This window comes from Diorhabda carinulata, chromosome 3, assembly GCF_026250575.1.
Source record: "Diorhabda carinulata isolate Delta chromosome 3, icDioCari1.1, whole genome shotgun sequence".
In the NCBI taxonomy this organism is placed as follows: Eukaryota; Metazoa; Arthropoda; class Insecta; order Coleoptera; family Chrysomelidae; genus Diorhabda; species Diorhabda carinulata.
In genome coordinates, this window is record NC_079462.1 from 23503146 (window position 1) to 23515691 (window position 12546).

General features: G+C 33.0%; 1 protein-coding gene across 1 annotated transcript; it reads right to left on the reverse strand.

Annotated features, from left to right (window-relative positions):
- Positions 1 to 945: 945 nt before the first annotated feature.
- LOC130891774 (7-methylguanosine phosphate-specific 5'-nucleotidase A-like) lies at positions 946 to 11296 on the reverse strand. The gene is made up of 6 exons (XM_057796737.1): positions 11107 to 11296; positions 9036 to 9195; positions 7312 to 7374; positions 6168 to 6297; positions 3201 to 3434; positions 946 to 1053 (listed from the first exon to the last, which is right to left on the reverse strand). Exons 1-6 carry the CDS (start codon positions 11294 to 11296, stop codon positions 946 to 948), a joined length of 885 nt encoding a protein of 294 aa, XP_057652720.1.
- Positions 11297 to 12546: the final 1250 nt, after the last annotated feature.

The following is a 12546-nucleotide window of genomic DNA, read 5'->3' on the forward strand; positions in this document are numbered from 1 at the left end:
TACAAATCAAGCGCCATCTCTATAAGAAAGCATTAACTTAAAATAACTCCTAAAGATTTCTATTATAACATTCGCCAATCCAATTTGCTGCTGACTCATAGCACAAGAGCCAATCAATTCTCATAAATTTAATTTAGAAAACTTACCATTCGGAGTGATAAAAAGAAATATATTATATTTTCTTGTGTTGTAGGTATTTATTCAAATATATAAATTATTACAATATTAATTATTGTTATAACAATCATAATATCATCAAAATAAAACGTACAATGTAATATAACTTTTACAATTGTAATTATAGAAAAATATAATTTTAATGAGAGGGATGTACTTGATGGATTGACAGCAAATGATCAATTTGTGGCTTGAGTTTTGTAAGGAAAAACCGCAAATCTCCCCGTTCTGTGATATTCAAACTGCTCTTTTTTTGTTAATAAGTTTGTAACGGTACTAAAACTTTTTTCGAAAAGATATTACGAGAGAAGCGCTATCAGAAGCTTTTGTACAATTCCCCATAGTCCAGGATATTTTTCGTGTATCTACCTGCAGCTAAAATTCTTGAATAACCTCTTTTTAACGTCACTGCCAACTCCTGATTAGTGCTAAATGGATTTATGATCCAAGGTGGTTTTCCTTCAAATCTGATTTTAAAATCATAATGCAGGGCAATCAAATGTTGAACGTATGTCTGGATATCTTCATCAATGTATTCTACTTGCGATAAGTTTGAAAACTGTGAAAATTCTGGCCGATTAAACAAGCTTACATAGATGATTTCAGTTGTAAAGCTGTTGAAAAGTTAACTAAAATTGTCTAGCTACGTATTCCTGGCCCATTTAACTTTCGAGTTATTAACATTTGTTTATTATAATATAATATATATAATATAATATAAATCAATTTTTCGGTATAATGTATGAACAAAAATATTTTCTTTAGAATTCATTCATGTTTTAATAATTCTAAAATGGCTTTCGGTACATTCATTGTTTGGTCATCTTTTAGAATTATATCGAATGTATTCAACCAATTAGGCAGCATCGCTTCAGCCTAAAAATAAAAATAGTCAGTCAAAAAATACAAAAATTGTATCTGAATAGCAAAAAAACAGTAGTTACGGTCTTGAAGGCTCATGGCCAAATGTCACGATTGAAAAATTCACAAAATATAAAAAACTGTTTCCCTCTTCCTCCATTTGTGCTCTCTTGGAAATTCCGCCTAAATTCATTCTGTACACATGCCTCAACCACCCGATTCTTTGGATTCGGACTATTAAGCCGTGTTATGTATTTCTTGTATTTCTCAGTATTTGTTCTTCATCTCCATGATTCGTTTTCAGACTTCCAGTTAATTTTTTGGAGTACTTTTCTCTCCCACACTTTTATTTCTCAGCATTCTTCTAGGTTAGTACCCAGGACACACACCCATATAGTACAGAGGTACTAATCATACCTAATCATCTTTTCTATGTCGTTTTAAATATTACTCGGGTTCAAGGAACCCATTTTTCTACAATCTGCCATCCGATTTTCTAGCTTTTTCGTCTCATCATCTATATTCGTAAACAGCACTCCTAGATAGGCAATTTTTCAAATTGTAATCCTGGTTTTCCGTCGTTTTGCCCCATCTAATTAGTCTTTTTGCCATTCACCCATGAGTTGTATCTTTTTGATTCCTTTTCTTATCTACTACTCGTATATATTTCTTGATTCCTCTCGAGTAGTAATACAATTACGTCTGCATATGAAAAAAATTTGATGCTTTCGTTGTTAGATTTAACTTTCATCTGTATTTGGGCTTTCCTTATGATTAGTTCCAATGCAAGGTTAAAAAGTGAAGTGGGTAAGGGATCCCCCGGCTTCAACTTTTTCTGCACGGAAACTTTCTGATAGGCTCGAACTATTAGATTATTTATTTATGCGAAGACAAAACACTTATCATTAAAAATAAGGTATATTGATAATTATGTATACTATTCATTAAAGGTGACTGTATTTGTATCTTCATTGAAAAAAAACATACAAAGTTTTAGCAAAAAAACACTGCAGCTTCTGTTGAATGTAGACTTATAACTGAACCTCACCTGTATCATAAATCAACTATATTTTTTTACAATAATATAACAGAATGCGGACGTCCCATATTTTGTAATAGTGGTGGAAATCTTCCCAATTAGTTTTTTTTAAAGAAATTGATACAAACCATAATTGACAATACTCGCCGTTGATAGTTTTTCTTTTTTGTTTAAGATAGTCAATGAAAATTATCCCACGCGTATTCCAAAAAAACGACGCCATGGCCTTCTTTGCACCAAGCTCTCCCTTTTCAGTCAATTGTTTTGATTGTTTTAACGATGATTATGAAATGGTGCAAGAATTCGGATTTATTTCTATTCCATAGTGAGCAAACGTGGCACCCATCTTGAGCACAGCATTCTCATGTCAAAATTCTCAGTTAATATGCGATGAACCGCACTTTTTGAAATTCCTACTATGTCAGCTAGCTCGAACACTCTCATTTGACATCATCCAGTACCGCTTTGTGGATTATCTGCAATATTTCTGGATTCGTCACCCTATTTGGTCGACCACTGGTCTTGGTCTTCGCAGATCGTACGGCCTCGTTTAAACTCTGCTACCTAATATTTTATGTGATTGATAACGCAGAAGCAGTCTAACCCAGAGTAGAATATAGTTCAGTTGTATGTTGGTTGAGCTAATGCCTTTCAAATAAAAGTTTTGTATCACAACGATGATCAATTTTTTCCATGTTGACAAATTCTTTGAAAACGATGGCTGCCGAACAAATATTTAACAGCGTGGCGTCTTCAAACTTGAAACATATGTTTTGTATGTTGTGTACTTTCTAATACAGTGGTATTTTTCAAGCAGCTACCGCCATCTTTAGGTCAGGCCAGGTACTTCCAGGATCATCCTCGTAACTAGTAGTAGAAATATTTCGAAACGTAACATACTTTTAATCATTGAATAATTCGACCACACTGTTGATGGTTTTGGAATACAATACAAAGTCAAATTAAAACCAAGTACTTTTTCCTTTGTATAATAAATAACTATAAATTCTATTCATAGGACATTCATTTGCTTAGAAACTTTTTGATTACTAATTTCATTATAACGGTTTGTAAAAAATTAAATTGTTTCGAATTGTGAAACTTTAATTATTAAAGCACCTACCTCTCCATAGAAAAATCCAATTTTTAATATGTTGTCGACGTGATCTAATTGTGAACCTACAATAGTGTCGCCTAGATGATCCCCCATAATAAGAAGGTTTGTTCTATCAGCTACATTCTTGTAAAATTGAGTTTTTTTCAAATCATGAAGGTTTTTATTGGCTGTGTGTATTGGATCTGATTGATATCCTATGATTCTTCCTTCATTATCTCGTTTTAAATAATTTGTAACTAACTAAAAATATACACAAACTATGATTTGATGTGATCAATTTTGACATCGACTAGTGCATTTGAACTGCGCTTGAAAATGCATGCATGAAACATTATTTTACTAAAATGTGTGTTGAGTTTGAGCGCTAAATTCAATTAGTGTGTGTATGTGTAAAATGGGAAAACTTGTCTGGCGACCATGGAAAAAAAGTAGTAATGTAATCCAACTCTATTAATGACGATAATTTTAATAAAGTAGAGGAAATGGTGCTCATAAATGGTCGTGTAGGCATCCAAGAGAGAAAAGAGGCTCTCAACATCTCTTATGGATGTTTTGGGTATGACCAAATATGGTTAATGCTAGACTCGTACCAAAAGACCTGCAATTTTTGCAAGATTAAGAGGTCGTGTAAGAGATGCTTACCAATGTAGCTGATTAGACCACAACCAAAAAATGCATCGTTACTGGTTGGGGCGGAAAATCAAGACGATACTCGTTTTCTTAGATTACCGTGTTTTTTTTTCACAATTACTTCGTTTCCAGAAGGTTACAATATGTACTATTTGGCAATTTCGAGCCGTCTAAGTGGAGCTCATCGTAAATTATTCTTCGGGGGTGTACCGCCACGAGTCTATTGAAACTACGAGCCGAGACTTAAAACAAGTGTATAGACAACTGGATTAACCGTTGGCATGCTTTTATTGGCTCTAAAGTAGCCAATTTTGAAAGCGATAATAAATATTTGTATTATAATACGTAAAAATGTTCGGAACCGGGTCAAATTTGATCACATGGCATAGCGGTAATTGATATTGACAGATGACATGTCATCGATTTATTCTATATCATTCATTCTTCTATAAAAATTATTAACTATAGAATAATAAGGGTTCTTTTAAAAAGCATCATCCGATTTAAACAAATCGTAGCTATTTATATGTGAATCCAATGCACAAGAAGAATATACTATTAGTCAGATAGCATGAGCGCGCTTCTCTCCGTTTTGTGTTATATGCTCTATTAGATGCGATTTTAAGAAGATCGTATAAGCAGATTAGTGATAAAGGATTTCCCCGTGTGTCCCCGAGATAACGTTTTTTTGTACAATCTCACGAAAATAACATAACTCTATATGATAGAAAATTGTCTTTTCTTTCAGTTGGCATCAAATTCAAGTATCGTCATAAATTAGCAGAACGGAGCTCCTTCACACTTGAATCTTCATGTGAAAGATTTTTTTAAATGGTAGGCTTCCTCAAAGATTCAGCCGTATAAGACCTAACGAATCCACGTTATATTACTAGCTCCCATGATTTTTTTGTGGGGTTTTGTAGAAGACACTGTTCTTATTATTCCCCTCCCAAATAGATTTGTGGAGCTGAAGAGCCGCATTGTAGCAGCCATTAAATCTATCACGCAAGATAATAATCGGATAGACATATGCAGAACATCTAAAGGGCTATATTGAGCACCTGCAATTGGTATGTAAAAAACTTTCTCGGTTACCCTCTAAAACGAGAATGGTACAAGAAGTACCTAACCTTTCAAGTTTGAAGAAGCCACGCTGTTTAGTATTTGTTTGGTAGCCATCACTAGTGAACGTTTTAAGTGAATTTGTAATCATGAAAAAAATTGGTCATCGTGATGTGAGACAATACTTTTATTTGAAAGGCATTAGCTTAACCAATGAACTAGATTATACTCTGAGTGAGATTATTCCTAACAGGAAAATATTGGGTAGCAAAGTTTGAAGGAAGCCGTATGATGAAGACCAGCATCTTAGTGGTCGGCCAAATAGGGTGACACATCTAACCTAACCTAACAAAGTGGTACTGGATGATCATCGACTGAAAGTGCGCGAGCTAACAGACACAGTAGGCATTTCAAAGAGTGGGGTACATTGCATATTAACTGAGAATTTGGACATGAAAAATCTGTGCGCAATATGGGTCTGCTCACAATGAAATAAAAACAGCGTCGTGAAGATATTTCGAATGTTTCACAGAAATAAAGTTGAATTTTTGCGTCGTTTCATAACCATGGATGAAACGTGGGACCATCAAAATCAAAACAATGGACTAAAAAGGGAGAGCCGGCTACAAAGAAGGCAAATACCATTCCATCTGTAGGCAAGGCGTCGGTTTTTTGGGATGCGCTAGGAATAATTGACTATCTTGAAAAAGGAAATACTATCAACGGCGAGTATTATTCGAACACCGTTTGTGCAAATAAATCAAGCAAAAACGGACGCATTTGGCTAAGAAGAAATTGTTGTTTCATCAAGACAATGCACCATCTCACACATCTGTTATTGCAAATTAATGAATTAAAACTTAAATTGCTACCTCATGCACCCTATTCACTAGATTTAGCCCCCTGGGATTTTTTTCTGTTTCCAGACTTAAAAAAAATGGCTTGCTGGTCAAAGATTTCCCAACAATGAAGAGGTGATGTTAGCGGTGGATGGCTATTTTGAGAAGCTTGACGATTCTTATTATAAAAAGGGTATCGAAGTTATTAAACAGCACTGAGAAAAGTGTATAAAGTGTAGGAGCTAAAAGGAGATTACGTTGAAAAATAAATATATTTGTTTCCAAAATTCTTGTGTTTTCTTTGTTGTGCCAGTTACGTCTGGGACCATCCTCTTATAAGAGTAACATACTATTTCAGTTTTGAGAATATAAACGTATAAAGTCGAATGATTCTTTTTGAAAAGCCCTGTATAATATACTTTCAGTTGCAGCAAAGTTTTACCTCTATATTCGATCCTACAATTCCAGAATTTTTCAGTAAAGATTCAAGAACTTCTCCAACTCCTGCTGAAATAATTAGTACGGGTACTTCTTTTTTTGTTAAAATTTCGAAAAAATCTTTAGCTTCGTCTCTACAAATATACATGTTTCATAAATCGAATTAAAACTTTTTTGAGATAAGTATCGAGAATTGATTAGCATTCAGGTGTCAATATCCTGATATCGCAACTCCATTTTTCTTCATGCATGGGTGTCATTGGATAGTTGATCTTGATAGTTGAGCACAAATATTGTCAAATGGATTTATTATTATGAGAGAAATATTACTTAATAAGTCATGTGACTAACTAAAAAAACACATTGTTGCCAAAAATCGATTTGATTCATCAATGTGATCTCTTTCAAGAGCAATACAATTATTCCAACGCTTCTCTAACTTCTCGATGCCGTGCTTGTAGAAGGACTTGTTTTTTATCTCAAAATAGGCTTCAGTTTCAGCGATCGCTTCTTCATTTCTTACCGGCGAGCATTTTTTTGAGATCAAGATCAGCGAATAGCTAGTAGCCACTGACGGCCAGATCTGGACTATACGGTGGATGAGTAAGCAATTCGTTCAATTTAACCATAGTTGAAATCGACTTGATGTGAATCGGTGCATTGTCTTGGTGAAACAGTGGTTTTTATCTTCGGAATATCAGACCGTTTTCCCTTGATTTTTACATTCGATAAACAATATTTCATGGGCATTCCAAAATACTGAAACCATAACCTTCCCTGCTGACTGTTGTTGTTTTTGATCGACTATGAGTAAACGCGGCACGCACTTTAAAATCATTGTTTTAATTCATTAAACTAATATCAAATGGTTCCTTTCGATAACACTTTTGCAGCCATTGCTAAGTTTGTACAGTATTTTTTTGTCAAAAAGCAATGATAAATTAACACACGAAATTGTTTTGAAATTAACAAAAGTAGCTTCACTTAAATGGTTGTCACTTTTGTCTGAGTAATCGATATGTTAAGAAATTTTACAAGTCTTTTGAAAGTTGGTACTTCATAAACGTCATACGGATTTAACATAGCAGCGCCATCTGTGTGTCAGTCACACGACTTATGGAATGATGTATACGTATACTGTAACTTACCTTAAAGATGGTCCAATATCCAAACACGTTTTATCAATTTCTTCTTGTGTAATATTTATGTCTCTGTAAGGATTTAATGTATACTAACTTAAAAATTCTATTTTCTATGAGGTTGTAGTATGAGAATGATAATTTTGGAAATATATCTTTGTGAAGTTTTCTCATTCATCATTGAAAATCGATAATAATGCCCGGAATATTCGGAATATTACGGGTAAGTTATAGATTATTATTATGAAGCCAAGATGACACATTTTGAAACGAACTATAATATTTAATACCAATGAAATCTTTTAACTATATGAGAACAAAGGAGCATATACTATTCAGATTAAATAATTTTTGTATTATTTTAAAATTGCTTCATGGGGATGACAAAAGTTTATTAATTACTATAGACTGTACATGTACTTATGTATATATTGAGGTATCTTATACACCGCGACCCAGAGTAGAAAAAAACTAATTTTGAAACAGAAGGGACCTAAAATCAAGAATATTTAGAAACATAAATATATCAAAAGGTCTAAGAAATTAAAAGGAATTAAAGAAATTTAAAATATGACTCGACACAGACCATTTGCACATGCATTATATCATGAATATCAAATTAAAAATAAAAGCAAAATGAAAACCTGTTGCAAGATGGTAAAAATGAATTTTTCCTAAGTTTTTAAAACTAAAAAAATATGAGCAATTAAATTCGTAGTTTTATTGAAATTCATAAAATAAAGCTATAAATTTTACTTAAATTATTTTTCACCACTTGAAGCTTTCTCGTTCCTATGTATGAGAATCATTTCTAAAAATTCTTTTTTTCATGTATTTGTTCCATTTTCAATAATTTTTGAATCTTTATAATTGAATTTATGTTTTTTTTGTTATTCTGTGGTTCGTTCAAGAATCATCAGGGATGCAACTTGGTATAAATTGCCTCCAATCGTCATATTTTCGAATTCATACGCCTCAAGCTCTGAGTAATCATTTCTTATGTGGGATATCCTGTTGAACGAAGTTGTTGTTTGAGAACCTAATTTTTAATAATGCTTACTACTAATATTTGCACAAAATTTGATTAAGTAACGATTCTTGAAATTGTGTCAATTATTTCTTAAAAGCACTCTCAAAGCACTTAGCAGTTTTCACTGGAGCTTTTGAATTTATGAAGTCTACCTCAGTCAGATTCATCTCCAATTGTGTTTGTTATGAATGGAGTATGAATGGATATGCTGAATATACTGAATTTTTTTTCACAGGCTACAGTTATAGTTATATAAGCGATTTGCTCAAATGAACCAATCATGCGGAAACCACTTAAGTGGTTATAGTAGAAGCAAATTTACCGAGTAAAGTATTTTCTCATAATATTTGGCATAAAAACTTTATTATGGATTGTGAAAAACTTTCTTTCGGTGTTTGATAGAGAAAGTTATAAGGATTGTCATAATCGTGAAAAATCACGGAAACTAAAGGCATCAACTAACTAGGCCTCAACAGTAAGTACTTATATCTTAATTAGATTAGATTAGATTGTCTTTGGACAGTCTAAAATATATGGTAATTCAAAGATTACCAACTATGTAACAATAGTATTACTTTTAGAAAACTATCAGTGTGAGCGTCACTCTCAATCAAAAATTATTTAAAGGCTTTTTCAACTATATGTTCCATAGCTATCAGGTGTTATTTTGACCTAAATTATATAAATATAGAACGTGAATTACTGATATGCTTCTATGGTTTTATTCCACCATTCTGCCATATATCTCATTCTTTCTTCGTTTGAAAGTTCTGGATTCTTGTCTAATACTGAATATTTTTCAGATATTTCAACAAGATAAGCTGCAACAGACTTCGGAACTGACGGGCATCTTCTCAAAACCTCTAAATAAAAAATTATCAGAAATAAGCTAATGGTAAAAAAAAGTGGAATCAAGAATGGTAACAACAAGTTGGCACCAAACCTAGTGCCAGTAGCTATAGACAAAATGTTTGATAAATAGTAAATTAAAGAATTTACTAAAGGATTTCAATTTTTTCCTTTCTCCTTTAGGGAGGATAAGGAGTATAGGAGAAGATATTATAGAAAGGCTGTGAATTGCTATTACCTCACTATCACCAGTGCTGATTAGGAGCTTCAATAATTTGATTCGCTAATAAATAATTGATATTTTTTACGTTTCTGTGTGATATTCTGGATTCTTAACGCCTCAGGTCAGTATATTCATATCTGTCTAGCAACAAAACTCTCTTTCTGTTCTACTTCAAGCTTGAGGTCGACATGTGTGTTTGTGCGTATATTTTCAAATAAACTGTTTCAGTTGTGCCGTGAAAGTGAGTGAATCACATTACGAAGGAACGAATCATGATTCAATTTTCAAGTTAATTCAAATAAAAAACCTTCATTAATCCTCGAATCTTTCAGTCGGTATATGAAAATAAGGCAAAAACAAGCTTGTTTTTATGGGCGAGGTGGTTCAAACAGGAGTGTAAGTACAAGGCAAACTACGTTAACACACATACTGACGCGAATGTCGAAAGTTTGCGCTTGATGAATAAATGTAACCTATGCCTAACCATATAAAAAACATATAACATACGAAATATCTACACATAGACGCTGCCAAAAGTTCTTACATAAGAATGAATAGTTTTTGTCGGCCAAACAGTGACTTAAACGTTGGATGTTTGAGTAGCCGGGGACGCGCGTTTTCTTGGTGTGATCCGAACTTACTAAGATAGAATATCCTGTCCTTCATCATTGATTGTGTAAAATTTTTTGGGAAAAAAGTACGTGCCTCATAAGCCCAATATTGCCCTCAGCCATTTTTAAATCTCACAAGATTAAATCATAACTCAAAGGAATTCATTATGGATGCGTTGAGGTAAAGAAGAAGAATGTATTATTTGCAGTCGATTACCAAGAATGTTTGGAATCGTTGCGTATAGTTAAATCGAGAGATTATCGATAATGAAATATGTTTTTGTATTTCTTTATTTAATATCATTATTAATTTGTTAATATCTAAGCAAAAAACAATCATTATCAAAATAACAATTCATAAATATCTTAATATATAAAAATTCAGTGTCCGTGTTTATGTTCCGAATGAACTCAAAAACGAGTCAACTGATATTCATGAAAATTGGCATATATATATGTAATTTGGTCCAACTTAAATGATAGGATAGTGATTATTTAAATTAACGTTGATTGTTGTTATTAATCGTAGTTGTGTTTGACAAGAGATTTCTTTGACAATATATATGTTATTATCAAGAATTGTGGGAGGTTGAACGATATGTTTATTTTTGCATGATTTTTTCATTATTAAACGATTCTTTATTTCCTCAAATTTAAGGGGCGGCAAACATAATCGGCCTCGCGTTTCGAATTTTAAAATAAGGCACTGATTTGATCGTTTTAAAAATTTCTGTGCTCACTAATTTTATTGAAATTAGTTAATTCTTATTTATTTATATTATTTGAATTAAACAAAATGATACTAAAATTGTTGTAACGAAGAAAATATTTTATTCTTCATATGCAATAAAGTGCCAACTTTACAAAACGTTTGAAAAAAGTTTGGAATCAAAAGCGAAGGTGAGAGATGGATGTGCCGATATAATTTTAAGCTGCCAAGAGATTCTGGCGAACCCAGCAGTGGTGAAAGTGAGGTGGGTGGATCACATGGACGTATGAATATGAGACATTGAAATGGAATCCCTAAAAAGACTGTCATGCCAGCGATTTATAGGAAAAACCTAATAATCAATATCCAATTGTCAACATACCATAAGCATTTAACTGATTTTTCCCATTTACATGTTGTTTAGTTATCGTTTTATCATAATCGGATATAACATGAAGTTTATCGAAACCTTCTTCTACTATTTTTCCAATTTTCTGGTTAACATAATCTCTTTTTCTGATCAACATTCGGGTGATATCTATCGGACCTAATTTTTGTAAATAGTCTATCATATTGGCAGGTTTGTTGACAAACTGAAATAAAGAAGTATTTTTGGAAAGATCTGGTAAAAGGAGCAAATACTATTGGTGGCAACATATTTCAAGACTCCATATAAGGAATGATAACAAGGAAAACGTTTTCATCGGGGATTCTTAGCCTCGAACAATGTTAGCAAGGCTACTACAGTCGAAACATGATATTTAGGGTTTATTAAGAGAAAGTACAGTCGAACCGTTATGCGACGAATAAAAATGTCGAGACTCCGAGTTATCAAAAAATAAGTAACACCTTAACCATTTTTTTGAAAGTTTGTTGTATGTTCTTCTTCTTCTTCTGAATTAATAGATATTTGCGATCACTTCTGACCATTTTATCTTGTTTCTGGTGGTATGAAATGATTCTCCTGTGGCTTTTATCCCTGTCCAATTTTTGATATTGATATTGATATCCCCTTCTTCCCTCCATCTTTTCTTCTATCAAGAGCTGAGAGCAAATGGTACCTTTCGCTCCGTATCACATGTCCCAGGTATGCTGTTTTTTGTTTTATCGTGTTCAGCAATTTATGTTCTCTTCCTATACTCCTGAGAATGTCTTCTTTGGTTTTTCTTGTCTCCAAATACCTCCAATCTTTTCATGGTATTAACTTTCAGTGTTCAGTCTTCCATATCGTACAATAGCTCGAACCTTTCGTATCATTTTGTGAATCTTATTCTGAGGTTAAAGTCAAAGTTAGAATTCGTCAACACGTTTTTGAATTTCATTATAGAGCACCTTGCTTTTTTTATTCTGCAATGAACTCTACGTCTAACGACCAGTCTTCACATACCTAAGTTAAATTTTGTTACCCGCTCCATCTCTTCGCTATTCTATGACACTTTTACATTCTGGAACTCATTTGATTTGCGGGTGATTACTAGGAATTTGGTCTTTTTATGTTGATATTGATTCCCATAAGCTGACTGTGTATTCACACTATGTCCAGGAGCCTTTGAAAGTCATTAATGTTGTCTTCTATCAGGACTGTATCATCGGCATATTGTATTTTGTTGATCCATGTTCCATTCACTTTGATGCCTAGTTGTTGACCTTCGACTGTTTATTAAAAGATGTTTTCCGAAAAAGTTATAACAGGAGTTGGGAGAGGACACATCCTTGCCTCACACGACTAAGGATTTTCTGGGCATTTGAAAGTTCGTTGTCGACTCTAATTCTGTCACTCTGTCAAATTATTTTTCTTAATATATTCTTAATATATTTATCT

Bases quoted from the DNA above. Each gene is read 5' to 3' on its own strand.
- LOC130891774 (XM_057796737.1), bottom strand. From the start codon at position 11,296: ATGATAGACTATTTACAAAAATTAGGTCCGATAGATATCACCCGAATG. The intron at 9,196-11,106 runs GTATGTTGACAA...TTTTTTATTTAG, and splicing joins AAATCAGTTAAATGCTTATG to AGGTTTTGAGAAGATGCCCG. The intron at 3,435-6,167 runs GTAAAACTTTGC...GTATATTTTTAG, and splicing joins TTGTAGGATCGAATATAGAG to TTAGTTACAAATTATTTAAA.